This window comes from Mytilus trossulus, unplaced genomic scaffold (genome assembly GCF_036588685.1).
Source record: "Mytilus trossulus isolate FHL-02 unplaced genomic scaffold, PNRI_Mtr1.1.1.hap1 h1tg000234l__unscaffolded, whole genome shotgun sequence".
NCBI lineage: Eukaryota > Metazoa > Mollusca > Bivalvia > Mytilida > Mytilidae > Mytilus > Mytilus trossulus.
Window position 1 is genome coordinate 3743849 of NW_026963315.1, and position 27553 is coordinate 3771401.

Here is a 27553-nt window from a genome sequence, read left to right on the forward strand (position 1 = left end):
ATGAAGTTGAAAGGTGTATCATCCCGATCTGATTTTAAAGAATTCTTTACCGATTGACTTCGTTGAAAGGGTAAACGTCTTAGCAATATTTTAAGACTCTCTTTGACGGTAGTAAGGCCAGAGATGAGATTCGTCGAGAGTAAGATGTGCAGTATGTACGAGGGAAGACTTAATCATTTTCTATATGGAGCTCTCAATAAAGGCGTTCTAAAGGTATTTATCAAATTGAAAAGAACTCTTACAAGTTCATTTTGATATCAAACAGCCGTATTTACCATTGAGTGTAAGATTGTTTATTTTAGATAGTTGGCCTTGCAAACCGTGAAATTTGTTTAATTCTGTATTCTCAAGGATGTCTATTTGTCATGTTTTGAAATTTTTGTCAGGTTTTCGTAATCCTCTGGTTTTATCCATTTGAATGCGTTAAAAAAAGTCCCCTTAACCCCCATTTTTCATTTTATAAATCTTTAACATGTATTATCATATGTCATTTGTAAAAGTCTTATAAAATTTTATTTATCTTTTAATAGTATTTGAGAACTTTAAGTGGTCAATGATAAAGCTATGAAAAATCAAGAGAGAACATTTTCTCGCCAAAATTCCAATGGCTAATATCTCGAAAACAAGCACACGGACCCCTATATTTTTTTTGCTATTTTGATTCCTTAATTTATTCCCTATTAATACATACTTGTTTTATGAAAAGTTATTTTTTTTAAACTGAGCAGCGAACGTCCTTAACTCAAAACTATTTGAAATGTTGAATGAAATTTTCTTTTCAAAACGTCTCGAGAAATCTTACATTTCGTATTTGGTTACTTTTTAGAGTGCACTAGGTTTTTTTTAAATCAGAAATGTTTAATGTGGCTCAAAAAAGAACACAATTAACCTAAACCCTTGGCAAATCAAATGAGAAAGACCAAACAGAATATTGATTCAGAAAACAAAAATCTATACATTTATCATTTAACAACAACTATATACCATTGCTCTTCTTAGTGTAGTGAGTGTTAATTGTGATGATTTAAGTTCTTTGGAACAGGACAGTTTTTCTCGATTCGTTTCATGTGTTTAAGCTCTTAACTTTCGATTTTATTAGGAAATTTCCTTTTTGAATTTTCTTCCGAGTTTGATATTTTTGTAATTTATCTTTTATTGTAGTTTTGTAATACTGAAGTAAGTGAAAGACTACTGTGATCATATCATAAGTGTTAATGGAAATGTACGATCTTGAATAAAGTTTTTATTTCTTAGTTATGCGGACAATAGAACTAGAAACAAATTAAGTTATGAATTTGAATTTTGGATTGGACTTATTCGTTTATAAATGATTCTTATATGTCAAGACTTTAAAATTGTTTAAATATGTGAACGGTTTTACGCTATATTTTTGGAGCCTTTTATAGCTTGTTGTTTGGTGTGAGCCAGGGCTTCGTGTTTATGACCATTCTGTGACCTTTAATGATCTACTTTCTACATATTGTGACTTGAAGGGAGAATTGTCTTACGCTTAATGCAAATGCCATGTACTTGATGATGTTTTATACAATGGCACTAGAGTTACACAAAAATTTCAATAATAGAGATTTGAACGCCATTAATCGTAAGTCTTTCATCAATTAATATTGAAGACAAAATTGATATTGAAGGCAAACTTTCGTTTTTTGTGGAACATATGTAAATTAACATCGGTACCGATATACAAGACAAAACAAAAGGAAGAAATTTGGCAACAACAATAATTATTTTTAGAAAATATTGACATCGAACGACCAATTAACATTGTTTTCTATAGATTTGAATAGACATGATTAGAAAGATAATCTGTCACAATCACATTGCTTAAAAAATCACAATATGGAAGTATATGGGAAAATGGGTCAAACGCTGGCTCATTGTTTCTTTTTTTTAAACGATGTAATGCCTTCTCATTATTTCTCAAAAGTTTCAACTTCCTTTATGTGTTTTCTGACTTTGACAGGTATAATAGTACGTGGTTGGATTTACTTCCATTTTTGTTTGAAACCAAACCCTTCCTACTTTGATCTCAGCGGATTGAAGAAAGTCATCAAATGCCAATGTATAACGACAAACATTATCAATGCAGTAAAACATAGACCAACGATGTGTTTTTTTTTACCTCAATGTCTCATAAATGATACATATCAACTACTGCCACTTTGCAACAAATGAGATTTTAATTCAGTTCTCCATGGTCATTACGATGAATGGATACTTTCAATTGAGCGATTTCTGTTTTCCGACATACAAGACCATAATCATGCTTTCAACCTCAATATTGAGTGTAATTCATCTTCCTAATTCATAAGTGTTCTGTGTTATGTTTAACTTACTTTTGATTTGTTTTTCCGTGGTCAATATGTATGAAAAGGTATATCGATTTTACTTCATTGATACGACAACAAGTTAACAAAAAAATATAATGGGTCTCAAACAGTAAACAATTAGTCAAAACATAATCAGTATCTTGTTTCATTTCCTGAACCATGTGTGAACGTCACTTTTCTTAAAGTAACGCGCGTCCGGCGTTAACATATAATAGATATAAGAAAATATGTTATGGGTGTCAATGAGACGACTCTCTATCTAACTACAGTTTGTGAAAGTAAACCATTATAGGTCAAAGTATGGCCCTCAACACGGAGGCTTGGCTGATAACGAACAGCAAGAAACAAAGGAACCCAACATTTCTAGTGTAAAATAAGCCTGGTATATCCGTTTTTTTTTTAAACTGATGAGAACCGATATATATATATTCAAATTTCACAAATATAAGGCAGATGTTTTAAACATCGTTGTACGTCGTACGGTAATGCAAGCTTTAAGAGTTCCAAACCTTTGCCATTGGTCTTTAATTGATATATTTTTACATTCATTACACATATATATTTCATACATTAATTGAAAAAGGATTTGTTTGATGAAGTGAAAAGACATATACATTGTTTAAACTAATTTTATTATGTTTAATTCAATACACATAATAGAAAAGAAGAATGGAAGAAAAAACTTAAAATATGAGTGACATTTCAATCAATTAAAAAACATTGATGCATCCGAAAACGAATATTCCTTGATTAATATTAATTCATTCTTCCTTTCGTCCACATGACCGTCCTCTTTTCATGTTAAACAGTGGTCTAAAACCTTGATTATGGGTAACGTATTCAATAAATTTCTGTTCTAAGCATTCAGCCTTTTGCTCCTTTACCCATGCAAGCGAAAACTTTCGAAGATCCTTCCCTTTCAAGAATTTTCCTATTGCTTGATTGTCGTATCCTCCTGTATGAGCCTGAAAAAAGAGAGATTAAGTTGAACTATGTAAATCGCATGAATAACATTATAAAAATATATCTTGATGCGTTCATCGAATTTGGAGGAATGTGAAGCGGTGAACCTAACCGGGTTTTTTTAAATCTTGATATCAGGATTATATTCATAATAGTCTAAAAACTTCAATGTCCTCGCTCATTGCTATTTTACGTTAAAACATATTGTTTCACCAAAATGGAGACCATTTATGAACGCAAGTCTGGAAAGTTGTTAGCAAATGACTGAAAACTTCATTTCAAGGTCAGAATCTTCATATGGAATAGGGGGTTTGTTGTTTTCAAATTCCTCCTGAAAAAATTTACCGTCTTATTATTGTTTCCTTAAATTTTTCCCTCTCTCTGATAATAAAATTAAATTGCCACTGTAAGTTAAACTACTTTACCATGTGTTGAGACACTAAACGTAATATATTTAAGATCTGGTAGGGTAACTTTGTCAGTTTACGCTGGCAATCATTGTTGGAACGTTGTATTGATGTATTTCATAGGTAACAACTATCTTAGAAAAATATTTTAGGAATAAACTCCCTTTATTCATATTGTCCATCACAATTAAACAAAAACAATGTAAAACATAATTTTATCAATAAGATAAAAGCAAAATAACATAACGAATGCACTGTTTTTCAATTAAAATGTAATTACTCACAACTATAAACTAACATCAAAGTTTTGTTTAAATTTTATTTTTTTTACAGCTTACCAACAATCTTTGTCGCACACTGCGGTTCGAAAACCCAATGTACAAAACTTCACCAGCATCATTACTTGTAATACAATACAACCCATATGTGTTTGGTACTGTTTTGGTCTTTTTAAGAAGAGAAGCATTTAATTTTTCGCTGAACAAATGTTTCAGAACTTTTTTCTTCTTTATACACTTATTATTTTCCCGTTTACAATGGGAACAGCAGTTTGTCTGAAAGAAAAAACAATGGGAATACATTTTATATCTGTCATACTTTAAAAGGATATCTGCATGACCTTGGCATTAATCCTAATTTACTGTAATAAATCACATGCATAAGACAGGTAATCATTTATAAATAATCAAAACCTTTGTTTATTTGTAACTGGCAAATTAAATCGCATCAAATTTCTACTTCTACACATCTATTGTATGCTTTGGATCAACATGTAGAAGCTTACAACATTCATTATTGTTTTAAACATGTTCTACATATAGAATAAAAATTGGACTTTGGGATCTAAAATTCAACAAAGTTGACCTGTAGCATATGTGCGCGAATATCAATTGTATCGTGGTATCTTCAAAAGTAATTAAGCAGTTATTTCGTAAATTAAACATGTTAAATATTATCATAGAATTCTTTAAAATATAGCTTTTGTGTATTGCGTGACAATGTTGAAATCGTACACGACCGATCAAGAAGTTTTGAAGATACAAACTCTTCAACTTTGAATCGTATATATGTATGTATTATTTTTTAAGACTCTAATGATAATTTAAAGTAATATTCTGACCATACATTTATTGGCAGATTAAAAAGGGTGTGGATAACCAGAACCCCTTTTTTGAAGAAACGTTTTGATATTTTGATATGGGCGTCACTGATGAGTCTTATGCAGACGAAACGCGCGTCTGGCGTACTAAATTATAATCCTTGTACTTTTGATAACTATTTACACCACTGGGTCGATGCCACTGCTGGTGGACGTTTCGTCCCCGAGGGTATCTACACCACTGGGTCGATGCCACTGCTGGTGGACGTTTCGTTCCCGAGGGCATCACCAGCACAGTAGTCAACACTTAAACGTTTAAGTGTTGACATGAATATCAATAATGAGGTCAATTTTATAAATTTCCTGTTTACAAAACTTTGAATTTTTCGAAAACTAAGGATTTTTTTCTTATCCAAGGCATAGATTACCTGAGCCGTATTTGGCACAACTTTTTGGAATTTTGGATCCTCAATGCTCTTCTACGGTTTACTTGTTTGGCTTTATAAATATTTTGATATGAGCGTCACTGATGAGTCTTATGTAGACGAAACGCGCGTCTGGCGTACTAAATTATAATCCTGATTTTGATTACTATTTACACCACTAGGTCGATGCCATTGCTGTAGACGTTTTGTCCCCGAGAGTATCACCAGCCCAGTAGTCAACAATTAAGCGTTTAAGTGTTGACATGAATATCAATAAAGAGGTCAATTTTATAAATTTATGGTTTACAAAACTTTGAATTTTTCGAAAACTATGGATTTTATTATCCCAGGCATAGATTACCTTAACCGTGTTTGGCACAACTTTGTGGAATTTTGGGTTCTCAATTCCCTTCTACTTTTTACTTGTTTGGCTTTATAAATATTTCGATATGAGCATCACTGGTGAGTTTTATGTAGATGAAAGGCGCGTCTGGCGTACTAAATTATAATCCTGGTACCTTCGATAACTATTTACACCACTGGGTTGATGCCACTGCTGGTGGACGTTTTGTCCCCGAGGGTATCACCAGCCCAGTAGTCAATACTTAAGCGTTTAAGTGTTGACATGAATATCAATAATGATGTCAATTTTATAAATTTCCTGTTTATAAATTTTGAATTTTTCGAAGACTAAGGATTTTCTTATCCCAGGCATAGATTACCTTAGCCGTATTTGGCACAACTTTTTGGAATTTTGGATTCTCAATGCTCGTCTACTTTTTACTTGTTTGGCTTGATAAATATGTTGATATGAGCGTCACTGATGAGTCTTATGTAAACGAAACGCGCGTCTGGCGTACTTAATTATAATCCTGGTACTTTTGATAACTATTTTTTTCATTTAAAAGGAAATTACTAAAGTTTGACGGTAGTGGGTCCCATTTTTCATGTGGTCTTGTCAAAAATATTAGATCCGTTAGTGACGTGTACCAATCTTCTATCGATTCCTCTCTATACCGTTGCCATGTTAACGTAAATTACTTTAGCAAAGTTGCTTTACAGCTGAAAAAAATCAAATCACCAAATATACTGATTGTGATCTATGACAATACTTAACGTTTTATTTTTTTTATGTATTTGTTAAATTCGCAACGGATGGGGCATTTGTTCAGATTATTACCCAGAATATTTGGTCGTCATAACTATTTTTCGCTTTCAAAGTCTAAAAAAAGTATGTATCGAGCTCTGATAAAAATTAGAATAATTGATAGTCCTTAAATATCAACTATTAAATCACTTATAAAGGATAAATGGCAAAAGAAGGATAAAAATCTTAAAAACACATCCCACCTATACGTTTGTGGCTAATCAGATTCGAAAATAGTCTTGAAATATATAATGCGCTTAATTTCATACCTTTTCTGTCAGCTTCATCCTTGCAAATATTATTCAATATTTGAACCGATCAATTGAAAATTTGCTTTTATTCTTTTTATTGTTATGAAACTTTTCATTGAGACTATAATTAGTGCTTATCCGTATTCAAGGACAACTGAACTGGTGAATAAATAATAATGATGTAATCATGAAGATTTTCGTAACAAAAAGCACGTCAAACACAGTTTTAAATTGCGCGATAGCTCCAAATTAGTTATATTTAGATTGGTAGGTAGATTCCAAATCTACAAATGGAAAACAATTTATTAATAGTAATCGTACAGGTTTTGCACAATACTATGAGGCTGTATATAAAGAATACTTATTTTGTGTATATTATTGTTCCATGATGAATTAAAATTGTTTAGCAGAATATTTATCAATACATGTTTCCGTTTCTGTCAATATGTTTTGTGGGCTCACTTTATGAAGCTCATAGCTTTTTGGGAAAATATATTAAGGCTGTATAACGACTATGCACCATCAATTACTTTTACGGTAATATTACTATATTATAGTAAAACGTAGTGTACTAAATTTGACCGAATTATTATGGCAAAATACTAAAAATGTCTTAGTGTTAGTAGGGAGCAGGAAAATGTATTACATTAATGACTATAAATATAGATGAAGGACAAACATATTACAAATAAAAAAGGAATGAACGAAAAATTCTATAAAAAAGAAAAAACGGAACATTTGAAATCTGTTTTCACATTCATCACTTATTTCTTTTTTAAACCCGTCTTTTTTCTTGCCATATTTATTAAATATTAAACAATTGACCATTACATGCAAACTAAAATGATAAAATATTGTTAAAGACTTATTACAAAATGTATCTAAATCAAAGGACAACAACAATATCTTTTTATAAACATGATGCAACCAATGAAACATGTATTATCTAACATGCTAAATATAACTATTAAGTCACGAGGGTTACCGAATATTTTGTTGGAAAATCTATATATATATTTAGATCGTTAGTTGCATCTTAAGTATAAATATAGAAACATGAGAAAAGAAGTATGCAAAATAAGAACAGCGTGTTCCAAATTAATTTTATCAAAGTAATTTATAAAATATATATCATTTGGGCCTTTTTGGTCTATGTTAAAACCGTACACGATAGATTGATTAACAATTAGATGTTAACAAGGTACATTCAATTCCACTTTGACTGCTATACACACATCTACAGATATGTGTACAGGTTGTTATTAATTTTAGGATGATAATTGATAGAAATATTCCAATTATACGTTCCCTTCTATTCTCTCTTTCCCTTAATCATGGTATTCATTTTTATTTTTGTTCCGTTATCAAAGTTGTCTTACGGTTCAAGGAAAATAACCCAATGGAAATGAATCTATAATGAAATAAAAAGCTTCGGTGAGCGCATCCTAGATATGACCATCGAGGTCAAACACTGAACAGATGGAGCAAATTTGGATACACTTATCAAGTTAAATACTGTCTGAATTTGGATTGTTATCAAGGGTTTGACATAATATAGATTTATAGGTTTCTGACACAAAATAAATGTGGTCAAAATCTTTGAACCTGTTGTGCAATACTGTGAAATTGAAGATTGAAAAAAAAAAGAATTGATATTTGAATTTTTTTTTACCCACCCTTGGAGAAATTATCCCTCAACTCAATCCATGCCTTCCTTTTGTGGCATTGTGACATTAAGTACAATTCATAGATTTCCATTCACAAAAACACAAGTTATTGTCTGGAAACTAGAAAAATGCTTTTTTTTGGTCCCTTCTTTGTCCCTTATTCCTACATTTTGAAGGCAATTCCCCCTATCTCAAGCCCAGGTTTCCGTTTGGGATGTCTATAATCTAACACACAAGTTATAGTCTGGAAACTTAAAAAATGCAATGTTGGTCCCTTTTTAGTCTTTGTTCCTAAACTGTTGGTACCATAACCCCATAAATCAATTCAAAACTGTCTTTTGTAATATTGAACATCTTTTAAATTTTCATAGAGATCCATTAACTTGTACATAAGTTCAGAAACCAGATGTGTTGTTCAGACGACGCAGACGACGACATCATAGCATTATACGAACCCAAATTTTTTTCGGTCGTATCAAAAATGTAGGAAATCATCCATAAAGTGGAAAAGTAGGATGGCAATATTATAAAAAAAAAACATCGAAACCTTTTTAAATAATCAGATATGGAAACAGAAATAAATATAATGAGTTTAATTTTCCTACCTTTTTTGTAAATTTCATTCTTGCAAATGGTATTCAAAATATGAACTGACAATATGAAGAATTACTTTTTTTTATTGTTATGAAAATTTTCGTTTGGGTTATAATAAGATGCTTATCAGTATTCAAGGACAAGTGGAGTGATGTTAAAATAACAATTATGTAATCAATAACATTTTATTTCTAACAATATCACTTCAGACAGAAAGTTAAATTGCGCGTGTGCGATAGCTCTTGTCGGAAAACCCATAGCTTTATTCATATTGATAATTGGATTTCAAATCTAAAATCATTTCCGTAATAACAATCATACATTTCTTGTACATTGCTATGATGTTGTCTTTAAGGTATACTTGTTTGTGATATGTTATTGCTCTGTGATGAATTTTGAATGTATGGCATAGCATTTGTCAATATATATTTTCATCCCTTTCTTATTAGTAGTACGCTGCTTTATAAGACTCTATAAGCTTTTGAGAAAAGGAAATTAAGGTTACTATAAAATGCACGGATCGCCACTAATTTTTAATTTTTGTTATATATTAACATTAAGTAGAACAACATAATATTATAATTTGACGGAATGAATTCTGTGTGTTTGTAATGATAAGGAAAATCTAGTCAGTGTACATATATATTGGGCTGATCAGATTACAAAAAGAGAATAAACGAAAGAACTTTTTTCGAAAAAAGAAAATTTGAAATTTATTGTCTGATTTATTTCTAATTTCAATTTTATATCATAAAAAAAAGACGGGACATGGGATTTGTTTCTAAGAGACAACTACCCCCCCCCCCCCCCCCCCCCCCAAAAAAAGCAGAAAACAGTTTTCTTTCTTGCAATTCTTATCAAATACTAATCATTTGACATTTGTTTGCACAGTCAATAATTTAATATGATAAATACATTAGAAATATTATAATGAACTGGTTATCTAAATCAGAAACACTCAACAATCATTAAATAAACATGATGCAACAAATAAACCGTGTATTATATAACATGCTAAATATAACCCATTAACCAAGGGTTATCAAAGCTTTTGTTGGAAAATCTATATCTATGTTTAGATCATTAGTTGTATTTGAATACATATATAGAAAAGAATAAATAAAAAGATAAATGAAGTGGCTATTTTGCCGTCTCCGGTAAAATCGCCTCTTAGAGGGTGTTCATGTTCCAAAACGTTGGAACCAATCAGATTATTATCTACTTTATAAGCGTTGGTTTGATTCGTTGGGGGTGTGTCTTATAAATGTATGACGAGAAGCCTCTGTATGAAGCATTGATCTCCTATGTGAAGGCATAGACAGTGTACTTTGGCGACCCGATGGCGGAAGCAACTAGATAACAACCTTTGAAACCAGAAATGCGTACGCATCTACTTGTTAAAAATAGAACGGCTTCCCCGTATTTATTTCCGGCGCTCTTTTTGAAAATGAAAGTAGAACAGGAGGGAAGAGAACAGCTAAGCTAAATAGTTAAATAAAAACATGTAGAACTAGAACAACGCAAATATGGAACAACCCCCACTCCAACAGACAGAGGATACAGGTAGTTCGAAGATTTAATATCAATACAATGATATAATTTCTAACCTTCAGATTGAATAGTTAAACTCCTAATTCTGACAGTACTTGTACCTTTATTGATACATTTTTAAACCACATTAGTCGGTTCTCATTTTTTGTATAAAATTGAACAAATATTATGAATGAAAGCAAAGCTTATATACAAAAATAACTCTATACAACATGTATCAAAGAAAGTTTAACTGTCCTGTCTTTTGAAATGTTGACATATACAGTGATATGTTGACATATACAGTGATATGTTACTGTTTTCGCGCTGAACATCAGCCCAGGCAGCCTAGGCTTGTAAAAGTTCTCTCGGGCCTGTAAAAATCATATCTACAGGTCCACAGAATCTAACTAAAAAATTTCTAAAATTGATCTCCAGGGCAGTAGATTTAACAGTTCATCGAAAAGAGTCTGAGTGAGTGACCGTCACTGAGTGAGTGAGTGTTCGGGTACGATCATTTAACTTCACGGAGGGGTATGTTTTTTTATGCATGAATGTTATACATTTATCTCCTGAGCCTAACGGAGATATGATGTCCTCTTCATATATGATTTTCCTTGGATGAACAAATCTTCATATCTTCCTACATTTGTAAGCCCTTGGAAATGAGCGTTTTATTCTACTGTCTTTACCTTTTTTTACTTCGTTAAAACATTTATATATTAATCAATATACTTCTTTTTTTATCTGTTTTTAACATGTAGAACTAGAACAAAGCAAATATGGAACAACCCCCACTCCAACAGACAGAGGATACAGGTAGTTCGAAGATTTAATATCAATACAATGATATAATTTCTAACCTTCAGATTGAATAGTTAAACTCCTAATTCTGACAGTACTTGTACCTTTATTGATACATTTTTAAACCACATTAGTCGGTTCTCATTTTTTGTATAAAATTGAACAAATATTATGAATGAAAGCAAAGCTTATATACAAAAATAACTCTATACAACATGTATCAAAGAAAGTTTAACTGTCCTGTCTTTTGAAATGTTGACATATACAGTGATATGTTGACATATACAGTGATATGTTACTGTTTTCGCGCTGAACATCAGCCCAGGCAGCCTAGGCTTGTAAAAGTTCTCTCGGGCCTGTAAAAATCATATCTACAGGTCCACAGAATCTAACTAAAAAATTTCTAAAATTGATCTCCAGGGCAGTAGATTTAACAGTTCATCGAAAAGAGTCTGAGTGAGTGACCGTCACTGAGTGAGTGAGTGTTCGGGTACGATCATTTAACTTCACGGAGGGGTATGTTTTTTTATGCATGAATGTTATACATTTATCTCCTGAGCCTAACGGAGATATGATGTCCTCTTCATATATGATTTTCCTTGGATGAACAAATCTTCATATCTTCCTACATTTGTAAGCCCTTGGAAATGAGCGTTTTATTCTACTGTCTTTACCTTTTTTTACTTCGTTAAAACATTTATATATTAATCAATATACTTCTTTTTTTATCTGTTTTTTTTTTAACTATAAAAAACAACGTACACAATGATAATCAGTTGCGATTAAAAGTTAATTATTGATTCATTCTTGTTTGTTTTTAAATCTGAAAATATTTTTAAAAACGAAAATACTATATTATACAAATGTATATATAAAAAAAACAATCAAATGATAACGTTATAAAACATGTACCGTTTGTAACCTCACACAAGGCAAGCCCTATATCCAGAATGGAATATGAATTGTTGTTCATGTGTGATAGTTTAGTTCAACCAATCAGATGTTTATTTTGCTATCAAAATCAACACACAGTGGAATAATAATACTTTAATGTATAAGCCCTTTTTTCCAGGATGGTGTGATTTTTTTTCCACATTCCATAACCCATATAATGGCTTTGTTGAGTCAAAAGAACAGTTAGAGGAGCTTAAGTGGCACTATGAAGTGGAGACAAAATCATATTTTGTTTCTGTGAAAACTTCATCCACTTTTGGAAACACTGGTAGGTTTTTTTCATTCACCAGTAAGCACTAAAAACTAACATGTTATAAGAAGGCACATTTAATAATGAAACATGAGGTGGGGAAAGTAATCAGGGGAAACAACTTACAATATACATGTTCAAGAACATGGTAGTAAAGGAAACAATGCAGTATTAATACAATACATTATATATTGGCAATAATTTTTTTTAAATATGAGATAGTTACAATCAAAGCCACCGAGTAAACAAAGACTTATAAAACCAAATAAAATTGAGAATGGAAATGGGGAATGTGCCAAAGAGACAACAACCCGACCATAGAAAAAAACAACAGCAGAAGGTCACCAACAGGTCTTCAATGTAGCGAGAAATTCCCGCACCTGGAGGCGTCCTTCAGCTGGCCCCTAAACAAATATATACTAGTTCAGTGATAATGAACGCCATACTAATTTCCAAATTGTACACAAGAAACTAAAATTAAAATAAAACAAGACTAACAAAGGCCAGAGGCTCCTGACTTGGGACAGGCGCAAAAATGCGGCGGGGTTAAACATGTCTGTGATATCTCAACCCTCCCCTATACCTCTAGCCAATGTAGAAAAGTAAAATACGTTTACAACAACAGTTGAAATAAATAAAAAAATAACATGGACTCCACTTAAAATTGGCAGTGAAATCAGGTTCAGAAGGGTAAGAAAATTATGAAAGACACTTATCATCATGTTATTTCTTTGTCCAGTACATTGATGAAACTGAAACAAAACTAATTGTGTAAAACAGATTTAGCATTAACTTTTATTTGAAAAAGTGATCTGATATGTATGTGTAATTTGCATGAAAATAATTCATTTCATCATTACTGACTATTCTGCAGTACTTATCAGCCATTTGTGTATATAATTGCTCTAGGCTTAAAATCTCTGTATCAGTGGACCAGTTTCCACTGAAAAAAGATCACTTTTTTCTAAAATTAAAACTTAAAATGAGATGGTAACTGTCCTGAACATGCTGAATGAGTTTAGGTGATAAATATACAATACATGTACATTTCACACTGTAATATAAACACAGTAGTAATCAAGTATTGAATATTTCAATTATTAGATATTGACAGTAAGCAGCACAAGATCCAGTGGAGGGAAAAGAACAATCTTCATATGCCAGACAATCCCTATATAGTCCTACAAACAGAGAGATTTGAGTGTCACCATGGGCCAGATAGAAATAAGGCTAAAAAAGTCAAAGCCCAGAATGCACAGGTACATTTTATTGGTATATATATAGTATTAAATGATATTTTGGAAGATGTATATAAATTGCTTTTAACTTGATTAAAAAATATTAAATGTATCAAGTTAATATCTTCTACTAACCTGTAGAACCTGGTTTTATTGTAGACACTTATAGATCCATCTGTGATCTCCAATAGGACCAGATAAGGGACCAGAAATACTCAGACACAAAACAGGTTTTACAAGTTAGTATCTTCTGATGACTAACCTGTAGAACCTGGTTTTGTTGTAGACACTTATAGATCCATCTGTGATATCCCATAGGACCAGACAAAGGACCAGAAATACTCAGACACTAAACAGGTTTTACAGGTAAGTATCTTCTGATGACTAACCTGTAGAACCTGGTTTTGTTGTAGACACTTATAGATCCATCTGTGATCTCCCATAGGACCAGACAAAGGACCAGAAAAACTCAGACACTAAATAGGTTTTACAGGTAAGTATCTTCTGATGACTAACCTGTAGAACCGGGTTTTATTGTAGATACTTATAGATCCATCTGTGATCTCCCATAGGACCAGATAAGGGACCAGAAATTCTCAGACACCAAACAGGTTTTACAAGTTAGTATCTTCTGATGACTAACCTGTACAACCTGGTTTTATTGTAGACACTTATAGATCCATCTGTGATATCTCATAGGACCAGACAAAGGACCAGAAATACTCAGACACCAAACAGGTTTTACAAGTTAGTATCTTCTGATGACTAACCTGTAGAACCTGTTTTTATTGTAGACACTTATAGAGCCATCTGTGATCTCCCATAGGACCAGACAAAGGACCAGAAATTCTCAGACTCCAAACAGGTTTTACAAGTTAGTATCTTCTGATGACTAACCTGTAGAACCTGGTTTTATTGTAGACACTTATAGATCCATCTGTGATCTCCCATAGGACCAGATAAGGGACCAGAAATACTCAGACACCAAACAGGTTTTACAAGTTAGTATCTTCTGATGACTAACCTGTACAACCTGGTTTTATTGTAGACACTTATAGATCCATCTGTGATCTCCCATAGGACCAGATAAGGGACCAGAAATACTCAGACACAAAACAGGTTTTACAAGTTAGTATCTTCTGATGACTAACCTGTAGAACCTGGTTTTGTTGTAGACACTTATAGATCCATCTGTGATCTCCCATAGGACCAGACAAAGGACCAGAAATACTCAGACACTAAACAGGTTTTACAGGTTAGTATCTTCTGATGACTAACCTGTAGAACCTGGTTTTGTTGTAGACACTTATAGATCCATCTGTGATCTCCCATAGGACCAGACAAAGGACCAGAAATACTCAGACACTAAACAGGTTTTACAGGTAAGTATCTTCTGATGACTAACCTGTAGAACCGGGTTTTATTGTCGACACTTATAGATCCATCTGTGATCTCCCATAGGACCAGATAAGGGACCAGAAATTCTCAGACACCAAACAGGTTTTACAAGTTAGTATCTTCTGATGACTAACCTGTACAACCTGGTTTTATTGTAGACACTTATAGATCCATCTGTGATATCTCATAGGACCAGACAAAGGACCAGAAATACTCAGACACCAAACAGGTTTTACAAGTTAGTATCTTCTGATGACTAACCTGTAGAAACTGTTTTTATTGTAGACACTTATAGAGCCATCTGTGATCTCCCATAGGACCAGACAAAGGACCAGAAATTCTCAGACACCAAACAGGTTTTACAAGTTAGTATCTTCTGATGACTAACCTGTACAACCTGGTTTTATTGTAGACACTTATAGATCCATCTGTGATATCTCATAGGACCAGACAAAGGACCAGAAATACTCAGACACCAAACAGGTTTTACAAGTTAGTATCTTCTGATGACTAACTTGTACAACCTGGTTTTATTGTAGACACTTATAGATCCATCTGTGATCTCCCATAGGACCAGATAAGGGACCAGAAATACTCAGACACAAAACAGGTTTTACAAGTTAGTATCTTCTGATGACTAACCTGTAGAACCTGGTTTTGTTGTAGACACTTATAGATCCATCTGTGATCTCCCATAGGACCAGACAAAGGACCAGAAATACTCAGACACTAAACAGGTTTTACAGGTAAGTATCTTCTGATGACTAACCTGTAGAACCTGGTTTTGTTGTAGACACTTATAGATCCATCTGTGATCTCCCATAGGACCAGACAAAGGACCAGAAATACTCAGACACTAAACAGGTTTTACAGGTAAGTATCTTCTGATGACTAACCTGTAGAACCGGGTTTTATTGTCGACACTTATAGATCCATCTGTGATCTCCCATAGGACCAGATAAGGGACAAGAAATTCTCAGACACCAAACAGGTTTTACAAGTTAGTATCTTCTGATGACTAACCTGTACAACCTGGTTTTATTGTAGACACTTATAGATCCATCTGTGATATCTCATAGGACCAGACAAAGGACCAGAAATTCTCAGACACCAAACAGGTTTTACAAGTTAGTATCTTCTGATGACTAACCTGTAGAACCTGGTTTTATTGTAGACACTTATAGATCCATCTGTGATCTCCCATAGGACCAGATAAGGGAGGCCGTACTTTAACCTATAATGGTTTGATTTTTAAATTGTTATTTGGATGGAGAGTTGTCTCATTGGCACTCACACCACATCTTCCTATATCTATTTACAAGTTAGTATCTTCTGATGACTAACCTGTACAACCTGGTTTTATTATAGACACTTATAGATCCATCTGTGATCTCCCATAGGACCAGATAAGGGACCAGAAATTCTCAGACACCAAACAGGTTATAAAAGTTAGTATCTTCTGATGCCTGTAGAACCTGGTTTTATTGTAGACACTTATAGATTTGTCCTAGATATATATAGTCCAATGTGTGGTCCTTTTGAGGATGAACATTTAATTTTTTTAAGTAAAATGTGCCATACTGATCATTTGAATTTTACATGGTTTATACAATAGATGACTATTAAATGATGTGACACTACGTGTATCTGTTTCAATATTTCAGCAATCGGATCACTCTGCTTATCAAAAGAAACGTTTCCACATCCAAACAACTAAAAAATTGAACTGTCCTGCGACCATTATTGCAAAAGAGATGATTTTCTTTACTGACATTAAGGTAGTTATTGATTTTGTAGTGATAATCTTTTTCCTATCTTACAATTAGCTAGTTTACAATTTTTCATAGTATTGATACACCTTTTCTTATTTTGTTGCATGTATATCTGTACAGTATTAAATAGGTACAGTTTTTATTTCTTTTGAATAGATATATAGAAGTATTGTGGAAGAACAATTATTTGTTCATTACAATTTTCATAGTATTTGTAGATCCCTTAAGATTCTCAAGGAATTGTAAAACTTCTGTTAAAAAAAATGATCTCATGATGAAAATCACAAACATAGTTATCTTCAAATGGAACAACTTTTGCAGTATGTGTATGTACCATTTTTATTGTATTTTTTCTTGTAAATATATCCTTTCAGATGAGGATCACCATATCAGTTTGTCAGAACTTTGGTCAGTCCTTCAATCAATTTCCCTTCCTAAAGAATTCCTACTCCATTGAATTGGTTTTGATGAAATCTTAGTTAACATGAAGTTTGGGTGTTACATGTAGAGGCTTGAAGTAAGATGATTATTGTCATATGTTTACAAGGGGGAAAAAGAATGCTTAATGATTTTTAGATTTAGAGATCGATCTGAAGGAGTAATATATTTTTAATTATTTATTTTAACAGGATTGTATCTCAAAGTATAAAAAAGAGCAACTGTCCAGGGTTATTAGAAGCAGTTTAACTGATACAGATATTAAACTGGCAATGACACGCCATATTTTTATATCATTGCCACAAGGAGAAAGAAATGGACATCAAAATCATCTTTATGGAGAGGTAATTAAAATTTTGCTAACAACTTATAAGTCATTTTTTTCTGTTAGTCAAAAGCATTCAGTAATTGGTAATGGTTTAATGTTATCCTAATGCTTAAAATGCTGTTTTGCCCCGACAAAATAACATCAGCATTTTTGCAGTATCTTTCCTTAATAAAATTGGAAATTATTTCGGTGTGCCCTCAGTGAAATAACCTTCAAGTGTTAACTATTTTGCATATTCACCTTTTCTAGGGGCCATATGTGTATAATTTTTATAACTTTAACCTTACTTAGAGTAGTTTGTAAGTGAACCAAACACAAAATGAATAAATTTTGTGACATTAAAATGTTTTTATTATGCCCCATTTATGGACATAAGGCCTAGTTCATACATTCCATGTATATACATTAGTTAAAATTTTTAATAATTTCAGGCCGCAGAAGTTTGCATACCAGTGGACAAAAGAATTATTGGTAAAATTGAGGAGTATGTTGGTGAAGGTTTAGTGTCATCAAGCTGCTTAAGACCATTACTTGAGCAGTTTGTAAGACACGAAATATTTGCTGGTGAGAAATGTGCCAACTGGACAAACAGAAGATTTTTCCCAAGTCAGCGGGATATATCTAACTTCGTTTATGCTGCTAAGTTGAAGGGATTGAAGGCCAAATATGATCAGGAAAACTTAATGGCTCATGTTGATGAGTGGCAGAAAGACAGGCCAGAAGATAAGTTTCTTTTCTCTGGTTCTGATGTGAACACAGAAGATACTGGAGACTCAACAGGTTTCTTTTTCTTATACCAATCAACCTGGCAACAACGACTGCTTAACCTTTATGGCAATGAGATTTGTCTTCTAGATGCTACATACAGAACAACAAAATATTCAATTCCACTGTTTTTCTTGTGCGTCAAGACAAATGTGGATTATTCAGTTGTAGCTGTTTTTGCATGTCAGTATGAAAACAGTAGTACCATCACTTAGGCTCTCAACCAAATTAAAGAATGGAACCCTAACTGGAACCCGAAATATTTCATGGTAGACAACTGTGAAGCTGAGATCAAAGCAATCATTACTTGTTTTCCAGCACCAGGTACGTTATACATACATTTTTGTTATTTTGTTGTCAGGACAAAAACAATGCATATCATAAAGTGAATTAACAAAAATACCAAACTACCAGAAAAATTCAAAACAGAAAGTCCCTAATTCTAACGCAATTATTTTTTATCAATGGTTTTAAATAGATGACAGTAAGGGTAAAATTCTCTCTGTGTCTGTAACTAAGGAGGCCGACCTAGTTTAGAAGATCAAGTCTAAAGATTATTAGGTGCACAGAACTAGGTGTCTATGGGTTCTTTGCCACTAGTGTTCATATATATGTCCACCATACTTCCTGATTAAGTATCCTGTAATATTTTTTTAAATGAATATTTCTGTTTCAGATTGCCAGCCTTTTATCTGTGATTTTCACAGAGAGCAGGCCTGGAGTAGGTGGTTGAAAGCGATTAAACATGGTCTTAACCAGAATGTTGATGATGTTTTGCTGATCCTAAGAAGAGTTGCTAGAGCACAAACAACTGCACATTTTGATGAAGCCATCAGCAACCTAAAAGAGGGCTATTTTTGGAAAACCCACAAAGAATTTAGAGATTGGATGAATAATACCTGGTTAAAGAGTGTAAAGGTGATGAAATTCTTTTCTTTAAAATTAAAAGGTGAAAGCTGAGAAAAATTACGGACAGAAAGTTCTATCAAAATGGCCTCACAAGTTGATTAATACGTACATACTAGAAAAATGGATGATTCTTTAAGTATTCAGAATGCTTTATGTTCTTGAATGTGATCTGATTTAAATGTTTTTGGCCAGAATATTCCTTCATGAAATTGGGATTTTTTTCTTATTTTACGTAATATTTTCTTTTTTATTGGATAACCCCCATTTAGGGGGCACTAATTTTATTAGTTAAATAAGATATTCTCAAGATCGTCAAAAATGTTCATACTTTATTTAGATGTGGGCTTGGTTGTACAGGAAAGACCGTCTGTTGGTAAAAATTAACACCAACAATGGTGTTGAAAGACAAAACAGGACACTTAAATATGATTTGTAGATAAGTTGTTTTTTTTAAATAAAGAGATAAGTTACTTAACTTTCAAAGGGAAAGTCGTGATAAGGAATTTGACAAGTACTTGTATCTCAATAAGTATGAAATTATAGGATATAAAAGTGTTTGTGAGTGACTTTGTCCAGTTTATATACTAATTAATTCCTTTAAAAGTTCTTTATCCTTATATTTCTTTAAAATTGGAAATAAAGAATTTATTTTTCCACACTTGTTATCTCTATCACAAATAATTTGTATATTAGAGTCCTATCTTTTATTATTGCCTTAATATATAAGTTTTAACTAATTTATTTTTTGGTTTCATTGCAAAGGTGACAAGAGCATAAGGACTCATGTTTTTGTGAAAATCTTGTCTCCTTGATTGAGTTAAGTCATTCTGAATTAATATTTTATTGCATGTCTTTTTCATGTTTTTTAAAATGTTTTACTACTTACTGTCTAAGGTTAGGGTGAAGGTTGGAGCCTTTAAAAATTCAGAATTACATTAGATATGATAAAAATTGATTGCATCCTAAAATTGAAGTATAACTTAATTAATCTTGGTTAAAATAAAAAAACAAATACCAAGTAAGAAATTATTTTAATGCTACACCTAGGGGCACTATATTTTTCAGTCTGTTTGTTTTTGTTTATTTGTCCATTTGTGTTTCTGTCCCGCTTCAGGTTAAATATTTTGGTCAAGGTAGTAAGGTAGTTTTTGATGAAGTTGAAGTCCAAGGAGCTTTATAGTTTTTATGCCAAATTAGAGTTTTGACTTCAATTTAATGATCCACTGAACATAGGAAATGATAGTGATAGTGGAGCATACCTGTACTATAGACATATTCTTTTTTTTTCGAAATTTTAGATATCTAGATGTTAACATAAAAGCATCTGCCTTCTACAAACAGTACAACCAGCACATACCTGCATTTCTCCATAATCGACCAAAGGAGATGGACAAGGGAAACATCAAAGTAAGACACCAGTTGGTCTGCACCACAAACAACATCATTAATGGAAAATATGTCCCTGGACGACATGAAAAGGTAAACACCCTGTCACCAAAAAAAACAACATATAAATGATGAATTTTGCATAAAAGAGTAACATTTCTATGATAGCCATTTAAGAAATTTTCTGAATACTATTATTTAAAGGGTAATTGTCAATAATGCTTACTAGGTTCATTTTGAAATGTCAACGTTAACCACAGGGATACAAAATACTACCAGTAGCATGATAGACCTTTTCATGAAAATAAATAATAGATATTGTCTAGCCCTGAATTCCATCATGTTAAGGGAAGAAATTCATGTTTCATACAATTTTAGGAAAGATTAGAATTATTTGTTCTAATGATAGCTCTAATTTCAGAACAAATTAATACCATACGACTTTGTCATTGGAGCCTACCACCAGAGAGGAGGTCATTGGGATTTGCTGGTAATCATTGTTGTGGTGCATTATTTTTTTGTTTATAGGATTAGATTTGTCTTAAACAAATTACAACAACTTAAACACTCTATGTATTAGTACTTCTAATGAACAAATACACCTTCATTTACCATATTGTGAAAACAAATGTTCTTATTGTCCCATTAACATGATTAAGGACAGTGAACTAAAACACAAACCCAACAACATAATTATTGCATGTATAAATAAAAAAATCATGAAACTGATTCCATTTCTCATTTTATCACCAACTTTCATCTATCCAATTTAGGAATTTTGTTAGTGAATTTTATCATAAGTTCATTTTACCAATTACATGCAAACGTACTTGCAATAATTATTTTCAAAAGCAACTATAATAGATTTGTGGTCATCAGAGGGCTGTGTATAAAAAATTGACCAACAATTACAATTCTCTCTATTAAAAGAAGATATGTATAAACTTCAGCACTTTTCTTTTGTGGAAATATTTAGGAACTTTCTAATTTAACCTTGATGAATTAGATTTACAAAAAGGGAATGCAGCATGACCCTTGTTTTCCTGTTCAATCTGTGACTCCTTTTTGTGCATGTCAAAAATGCAACCCCGTAAAAATGATTTTGACAGAGCTAATACAATTGTTACTGTTAATATTTTATAATGTTTTCTAAATAAATTTGCTAGTGAATGACAATATTTGCTCACAGGACCATGATCAAAAGGATTTGCATTTTGAATGTCATAAGACGTGGCAAGACTGTTGCATAAGTTTTGTTTTCATTACTCCATACCAAAACAATATAATACTTAATACTTTTGTTTTTCAGATTGTTGAACCATCAAAGGGAAAGGTTGTTTTTCTCAACCCTTTGGGAGCCTCACCAAATCAAAAGAGAACAGTTCTTTTGAATTGGAGGTAAGCTACCTTATCCAGAATTTTTATATTTATAAAAGAAAAGATGATACCTGCAAAGGAGTGCAAAAGGGGTCAAATGCTATATATTTAGTGAGTGAACTGTTCACAAATTCTGTTCTTTATCTTTTGTAAATCTGGTACAGTGATTGAAATAAAATAAATTACATTGAAATTTTCATTACTGCAAGCTTTTATGCTGATATTTAATGTGTGTGGAGTACTTAGTATGTAACTCAAAATAACATATTTTTCTCAGAAAATACATAGGACAGATGCTTCTTCTTCATCCAGAGAATGGGTACAAAAACTGGACACTGGAAGTACCTGACCATTCCAAACAACTAGATGGATCCAGTTGTGGCATCTTCTGTCTTTTGGTATACATTAATATTAATGAATTAAGTCATAATTAACAAAATTATTGATTGTAGTATTCAATTTGTTTCTGCTGTGTTCATCCATTCATCTGTCCCATCTTGTAAAGGTCCATAACCAAGACACTGTTAGTCCTACAGGGTTAATGCTTCTTCAGTAAATGTGCTTTGAAAAATAATGAAGGTCCATATCAAAATAATGTAACCCTCACCTACATCTTATACATAAGTGACTTAGATTAAGACCTGTAATGAGTTTCTCGCCTTAGACACATTAAATCCTACATAATTGTCATTTCATCAACAAAAGAGTGTTTCTAAATAACATATACTAGTAAACATTTTATCTGTGCATTGAGGTAGTGGTTATACACAAACATTGTATAAGCTTTTAAAGATTTCACTCAAAATTTCATACAAAACTCTTCAAATATATACTACATATTTACCTTTTTTTTAATTACCCCATCATTATTTCAAATAGCAGGACTTGTATAGATTATTTATTGACACAAAAAAGGGTGCAACACTTTGATCAAAACAGCACATCATTTAGTAAATTGGCAAATTGCTAAGAACTTAATGTCACTATCTTTATTAAATGTTTCTAATTATATATTGCAGTTTGCAGAGAAATATCTGGCTGGACAATCTCTGCTTGGTATAACTCAGGAAGAAGTAAATAATAAAAGGGTAATGATAGCCCAAACACTGATGATGTTTGAAGGTATTATAAAAAACTATATAAATCAATACTGAACATAATAATAAATATATTAATTACAATATTTTACCCTTCCAATTACATATTTAATCCATTAGAAGGATGATTTTTCTCATTGTTGAATATCACAACACTGACAGAGAAATTATGTTTTGCATTTGGATATTGTGTGAAGAAGAAATCAATGTTTCAATTGAGTTAACCACATATATTCTTTCAGTATCACATATTTTGAAGGAGTATCTTAAATATTGTTTTGGATAATAATAATAAGTGCTTTGTTAATATTTTAATATCTCACAATTTTTTTTTTAAATCCTTTCTTTACAGGACACATGGTGGGATGCTGTCCATGCTGTGGATTTCGAACAAATGCTGATGAAGAACAATTGGTAATCATGTATACTCTATATATTCTATTTATAATCTTGTCTGATCTTTTCAAATTTATCATGCATAGAGATCAACATAATTTTTTGTAACAATTGACTTACATAATTTTTTGTAACAATTGCTTTTACATAATTATCTTTTTTCTATTTTTGAAAAGACACATTACTTAAAGGCTTTACTTTAATATACATGAACATTATATTTTACAGATTCAATGCAAAATATGCAAGAATTTGTTCCACAGAAAAACCCATTGTGTTGGTGAGGCTTTTGCAACTGGCACCAGCAATGAAGACTTTGTTTGTGAAATAGACAGAACAGTTGAAAAAAAATGAGCTATTTTGTAAATAATAATCAATTTTGAAATATTTATACATTAGGGATAGTCAACCATGTAAAATGAGTTTTGTTTTACTGAGATCAAGTGTTGTACAGTTATATTTCTGTGTAGAACATACTGCCAGATTACTGAAGTTAGTATTATGCCTGTACTAACCTCTGTAACCTGTTTATACATAAGGGGTAGTCAACCATTTAATATGAGTTTTCTTTTACTGAGAACAAGTGTTGTACAGTTATATTTCTGTGTAAAACATACTGCCAGGTTACTGAAGTTAGTCTTATGCCTGTACTAACCTCTGTAACCTGTTTATACATAAGGGATATTTAAACATGTAATGTGAGTTTAGTTATACTGAGAACAAGTGTTGTACAGTTATATTTCTGTGTAGAACATACTGCCAGGTTACTGAAGTTGATCTTATGCCTGTACTAACCCCTGTAATCTGTTTATACATAAGGGTAGTCAACCATGCAATGTTAGTTTTGTTTTACTGAGAACAAGTGTTGTACAGTTATATTTCTGTGTAGAACATACTGCCAGGTTACTGAAGTTAGTATTATGCCTGTACTAACCTCTGTAACCTGTTTATACATAAGGGTAGTCAACCATGCAATGTTAGTTTTGTTTTACTGAGAACAAGTGTTGTACAGTTATATTTCTGTGTAGAACATACTACCAGGTTACTAAAGTTAGTATTATGCCTGTACTAACCTCTGTAACCTGTTTATACATAAGGGGTAGTCAACCATTTAATATGAGTTTTGTTTTACTGAGAAAAAGTGTTGTACAGTTATATTTCTGTGTAGAACATACTGCCAGGTTACTGAAGTTAGTCGTATATCTGTACTCACCTCCATGAACTGTTTAAAAGTAAGAGATAGTTAACAATTGTATATGCGTTTTGTTTTACTTAGAAGTGTTATGTGGTTACATAGAAACGTAGAACATACTGTCAGGTTACTGAAAGAGGGGCGAAAGATACCAGAAGGACATTCAAACTCATAGATCGAAAATAAACTGACAATGCTATGGCAATTGACGAATGTCTATACTAACCTCTATAATCTGTTTATACATAAGAGATAGAAGAACCGTGTTATATGAGTATATGTGTCTGTTGTCCCAAGTGACTTATAATCAGTCCTCTGTGGTAGTGTGTGACAACTATAGTGCCTGGTTATGGTGGTTAGTCCTTATAAGATACTAACCTGTAAAACCTGGTCTGAGTCCCTGGTCAAAAGGGTCTTTTAATCAGTCCTATGTGGTAGTGTGTGACAACTATAGTACCTGGTTATGGTGGTTAGTCCTTATAAGATACTAACCTGTAAAACCTGGTCTGTGTCTATGGTCAAAAGGGTCTTTTAATCAGTCCTATGTGGTAGTGTGTGACAACTATAGTACCTGGTTATGGTGGTTAGTCCTTATAAGATACTAACCTGTAAAACCTGGTCTGAGTCTATGGTCCAAACGGTCTTATAATCAGTCCACTGTGGTAGTGTGTGACAACTATAGTACCTGGTTATGGTGGTTAGTCCTTATAAGATACTAACCTGTAAAACCTGGTCTGAGTCCCTGGTCAAAAGGGTCTTTTAATCAGTCATATGTGGTAGTGTGTGACAACTATAGTACCTGGTTATGGTGGTTAGTCCTTATAAGATACTAACCTGTAAAACCTGGTCTGTGTCTATGGTCAAAAGGGTCTTTTAATCAGTCCTATATGGTAGTGTGGGACAACTATAGTACCTGGTTATGGTGGTTAGTCCTTATAAGATACTTACCTGTAAAACCTGGTCTGAGTCCCTGGTCAAAAGGGTCTTTTAATCAGTCATATGTGGTAGTGTGTGACAACTATAGTACCTGGTTATGGTGGTTAGTCCTTATAAGATACTAACCTGTAAAACCTGGTCTGTGTCTATGGTCAAAAGGGTCTTTTAATCAGTCCTATGTGGTAGTGTGTGACTACTATAGTACCTGGTTATGGTGGTTAGTCCTTATAAGATACTAACCTGTAAAACCTGGTCTGAGTCTATGGTCCAAACGGTCTTATAATCAGTCCACTGTGGTAGTGTGTGACAACTGTAGTACCTGGTTATGGTGGTTAGTCCTTATAAGATACTTACCTGTAAAACCTGGTCTGAGTCTATGGTCCAAACGGTCTTATAATCAGTCTACTGTGGTAGTGTGTGACAACTATAGTACCTGGTTACGGTGGTTTGTCCTTATAAGATACTAACCTGTAAAACCTGGTCTGAGTCCCTGGTCAAAAGGGTCTTTTAATCAGTCATATGTGGTAGTGTGTGACAACTATAGTACCTGGTTATGGTGGTTAGTCCTTATAAGATACTAACCTGTAAAACCTGGTCTGAGTCCCTGGTCAAAAGGGTCTTTTAATCAGTCCTATGTGGTAGTGTGTGACAACGATAGTACCTGATTATGGTGGTTAGTCCTTATAAGATACTAACCTGTAAAACCTGGTCTGTGTCTATGGTCAAAAGGGTCTTTTAATCAGTCATATGTGGTAGTGTGTGACAACGATAGTACCTGGTTATGGTGGTTAGTCCTTATAAGATACTAACCTGTAAAACCTGGTCTGTGTCTATGGTCAAAAGGGTCTTTTAATTAGTCCTATGTGGTAGTGTGTGACAACTATAGTACCTGGTTATGGTGGTTAGTCCTTATAAGATACTAACCTGTAAAACCTGGTCTGAGTCTATGGTCCAAACGGTCTTATAATCAGTCCACTGTGGTAGTGTGTGACAACTATAGTACCTGGTTATGGTGGTTAGTCCTTATAAGATACTAACCTGTAAAACCTGGTCTGAGTCCCTGGTCAAAAGGGTCTTTTAATCAGTCATATGTGGTAGTGTGTGACAACTATAGTACCTGGTTATGGTGGTTAGTCCTTATAAGATACTAACCTGTAAAACCTGGTCTGTGTCTATGGTCAAAAGGGTCTTTTAATCAGTCCTATATGGTAGTGTGGGACAACTATAGTACCTGGTTATGGTGGTTAGTCCTTATAAGATACTTACCTGTAAAACCTGGTCTGAGTCCCTGGTCAAAAGGGTCTTTTAATCAGTCATATGTGGTAGTGTGTGACAACTATAGTACCTGGTTATGGTGGTTAGTCCTTATAAGATACTAACATGTAAAACCTGGTCTGTGTCTATGGTCAAAAGGGTCTTTTAATCAGTCCTATGTGGTAGTGTGTGACTACTATAGTACCTGGTTATGGTGGTTAGTCCTTATAAGATACTAACCTGTAAAACCTGGTCTGAGTCTATGGTCCAAACGGTCTTATAATCAGTCCACTGTGGTAGTGTGTGACAACTGTAGTACCTGGTTATGGTGGTTAGTCCTTATAAGATACTTACCTGTAAAACCTGGTCTGAGTCTATGGTCCAAACGGTCTTATAATCAGTCTACTGTGGTAGTGTGTGACAACTATAGTACCTGGTTACGGTGGTTTGTCCTTATAAGATACTAACTTGTAAAACCTGGTCTGAGTCCCTGGTCAAAAGGGTCTTTTAATCAGTCATATGTGGTAGTGTGTGACAACTATAGTACCTGGTTATGGTGGTTAGTCCTTATAAGATACTAACCTGTAAAACCTGGTCTGAGTCCCTGGTCAAAAGGGTCTTTTAATCA

At 33.0% G+C, this 27553-nt stretch overlaps 3 protein-coding genes across 6 annotated transcripts; 2 read left to right on the forward strand and 1 right to left on the reverse strand.

Annotated features, from left to right (window-relative positions):
- Positions 1-3005: 3005 nt before the first annotated feature.
- Positions 3006-8997, reverse strand: LOC134701323 (uncharacterized). Of its 2 annotated transcripts, none has more exons than XM_063562460.1 (3): positions 6659-6743; positions 4057-4272; positions 3006-3313 (listed from the first exon to the last, which is right to left on the reverse strand). In XM_063562460.1, exons 1-3 carry the CDS (start codon positions 6674-6676, stop codon positions 3110-3112), a joined length of 438 nt encoding a protein of 145 aa, XP_063418530.1. In that variant the 5' UTR covers positions 6677-6743; the 3' UTR covers positions 3006-3109. The 2 variants fall into 2 exon arrangements, with proteins under 2 accessions (XP_063418530.1, XP_063418529.1); XM_063562459.1 differs by lacking the exon at positions 6659-6743 and adding an exon at positions 8913-8997 and having other exon boundaries at positions 3007-3313.
- Positions 8998-10259: 1262 nt separating this feature from the next.
- On the forward strand, positions 10260-18609 carry LOC134701264 (uncharacterized). Its single transcript, XM_063562391.1, has 6 exons — positions 10260-10464; positions 12308-12457; positions 13544-13698; positions 16740-16853; positions 17477-17629; positions 18045-18609. Exons 1-6 carry the CDS (start codon positions 10428-10430, stop codon positions 18591-18593), a joined length of 1158 nt encoding a protein of 385 aa, XP_063418461.1. The 5' UTR covers positions 10260-10427; the 3' UTR covers positions 18594-18609.
- Positions 18581-24149, forward strand: LOC134701302 (uncharacterized). 3 transcript variants are annotated; one of them, XM_063562438.1, is made up of 8 exons: positions 19253-19296; positions 20586-20766; positions 21095-21163; positions 21983-22071; positions 22328-22448; positions 23070-23172; positions 23500-23561; positions 23772-24118. In XM_063562438.1, the coding sequence occupies exons 2-8, from the start codon at positions 20674-20676 to the stop codon at positions 23895-23897; spliced, it is 663 nt and encodes a 220-aa protein (XP_063418508.1). In that variant the 5' UTR covers positions 19253-19296; positions 20586-20673; the 3' UTR covers positions 23898-24118. The 3 variants fall into 3 exon arrangements, with proteins under 3 accessions (XP_063418507.1, XP_063418508.1, XP_063418506.1); XM_063562437.1 differs by lacking the exons at positions 20586-20766; positions 21095-21163 and adding an exon at positions 18581-18702 and having other exon boundaries at positions 19055-19296; positions 23772-24149; XM_063562436.1 differs by lacking the exon at positions 19253-19296 and having other exon boundaries at positions 19947-20766.
- Positions 24150-27553: the final 3404 nt, after the last annotated feature.

Excerpts from the sequence above, each read along its gene's own strand:
- LOC134701323 (XM_063562460.1), bottom strand. Across the intron at positions 3,314-4,056 it reads GTGTGCGACAAAGATTGTTG|GCTCATACAGGAGGATACGA; the intron begins GTAAGCTGTAAA and ends CTCTTTTTTCAG.
- LOC134701302 (XM_063562436.1), top strand. The coding sequence starts at position 20,524 with ATGATAGTGATAGTGGAGCATACCTGTACTATAGACATATTCTTTTTT. Across the intron at positions 23,173-23,499 it reads AACACTGATGATGTTTGAAG|GACACATGGTGGGATGCTGT; the intron begins GTATTATAAAAA and ends CTTTCTTTACAG. Across the intron at positions 23,562-23,771 it reads ATGCTGATGAAGAACAATTG|ATTCAATGCAAAATATGCAA; the intron begins GTAATCATGTAT and ends TATATTTTACAG.
- LOC134701264 (XM_063562391.1), top strand. The coding sequence starts at position 10,428 with ATGGAACAACCCCCACTCCAACAGACAGAGGATACAG. Across the intron at positions 12,458-13,543 it reads ATCCACTTTTGGAAACACTG|ATATTGACAGTAAGCAGCAC; the intron begins GTAGGTTTTTTT and ends TTCAATTATTAG. Across the intron at positions 13,699-16,739 it reads TCAAAGCCCAGAATGCACAG|CAATCGGATCACTCTGCTTA; the intron begins GTACATTTTATT and ends TCAATATTTCAG.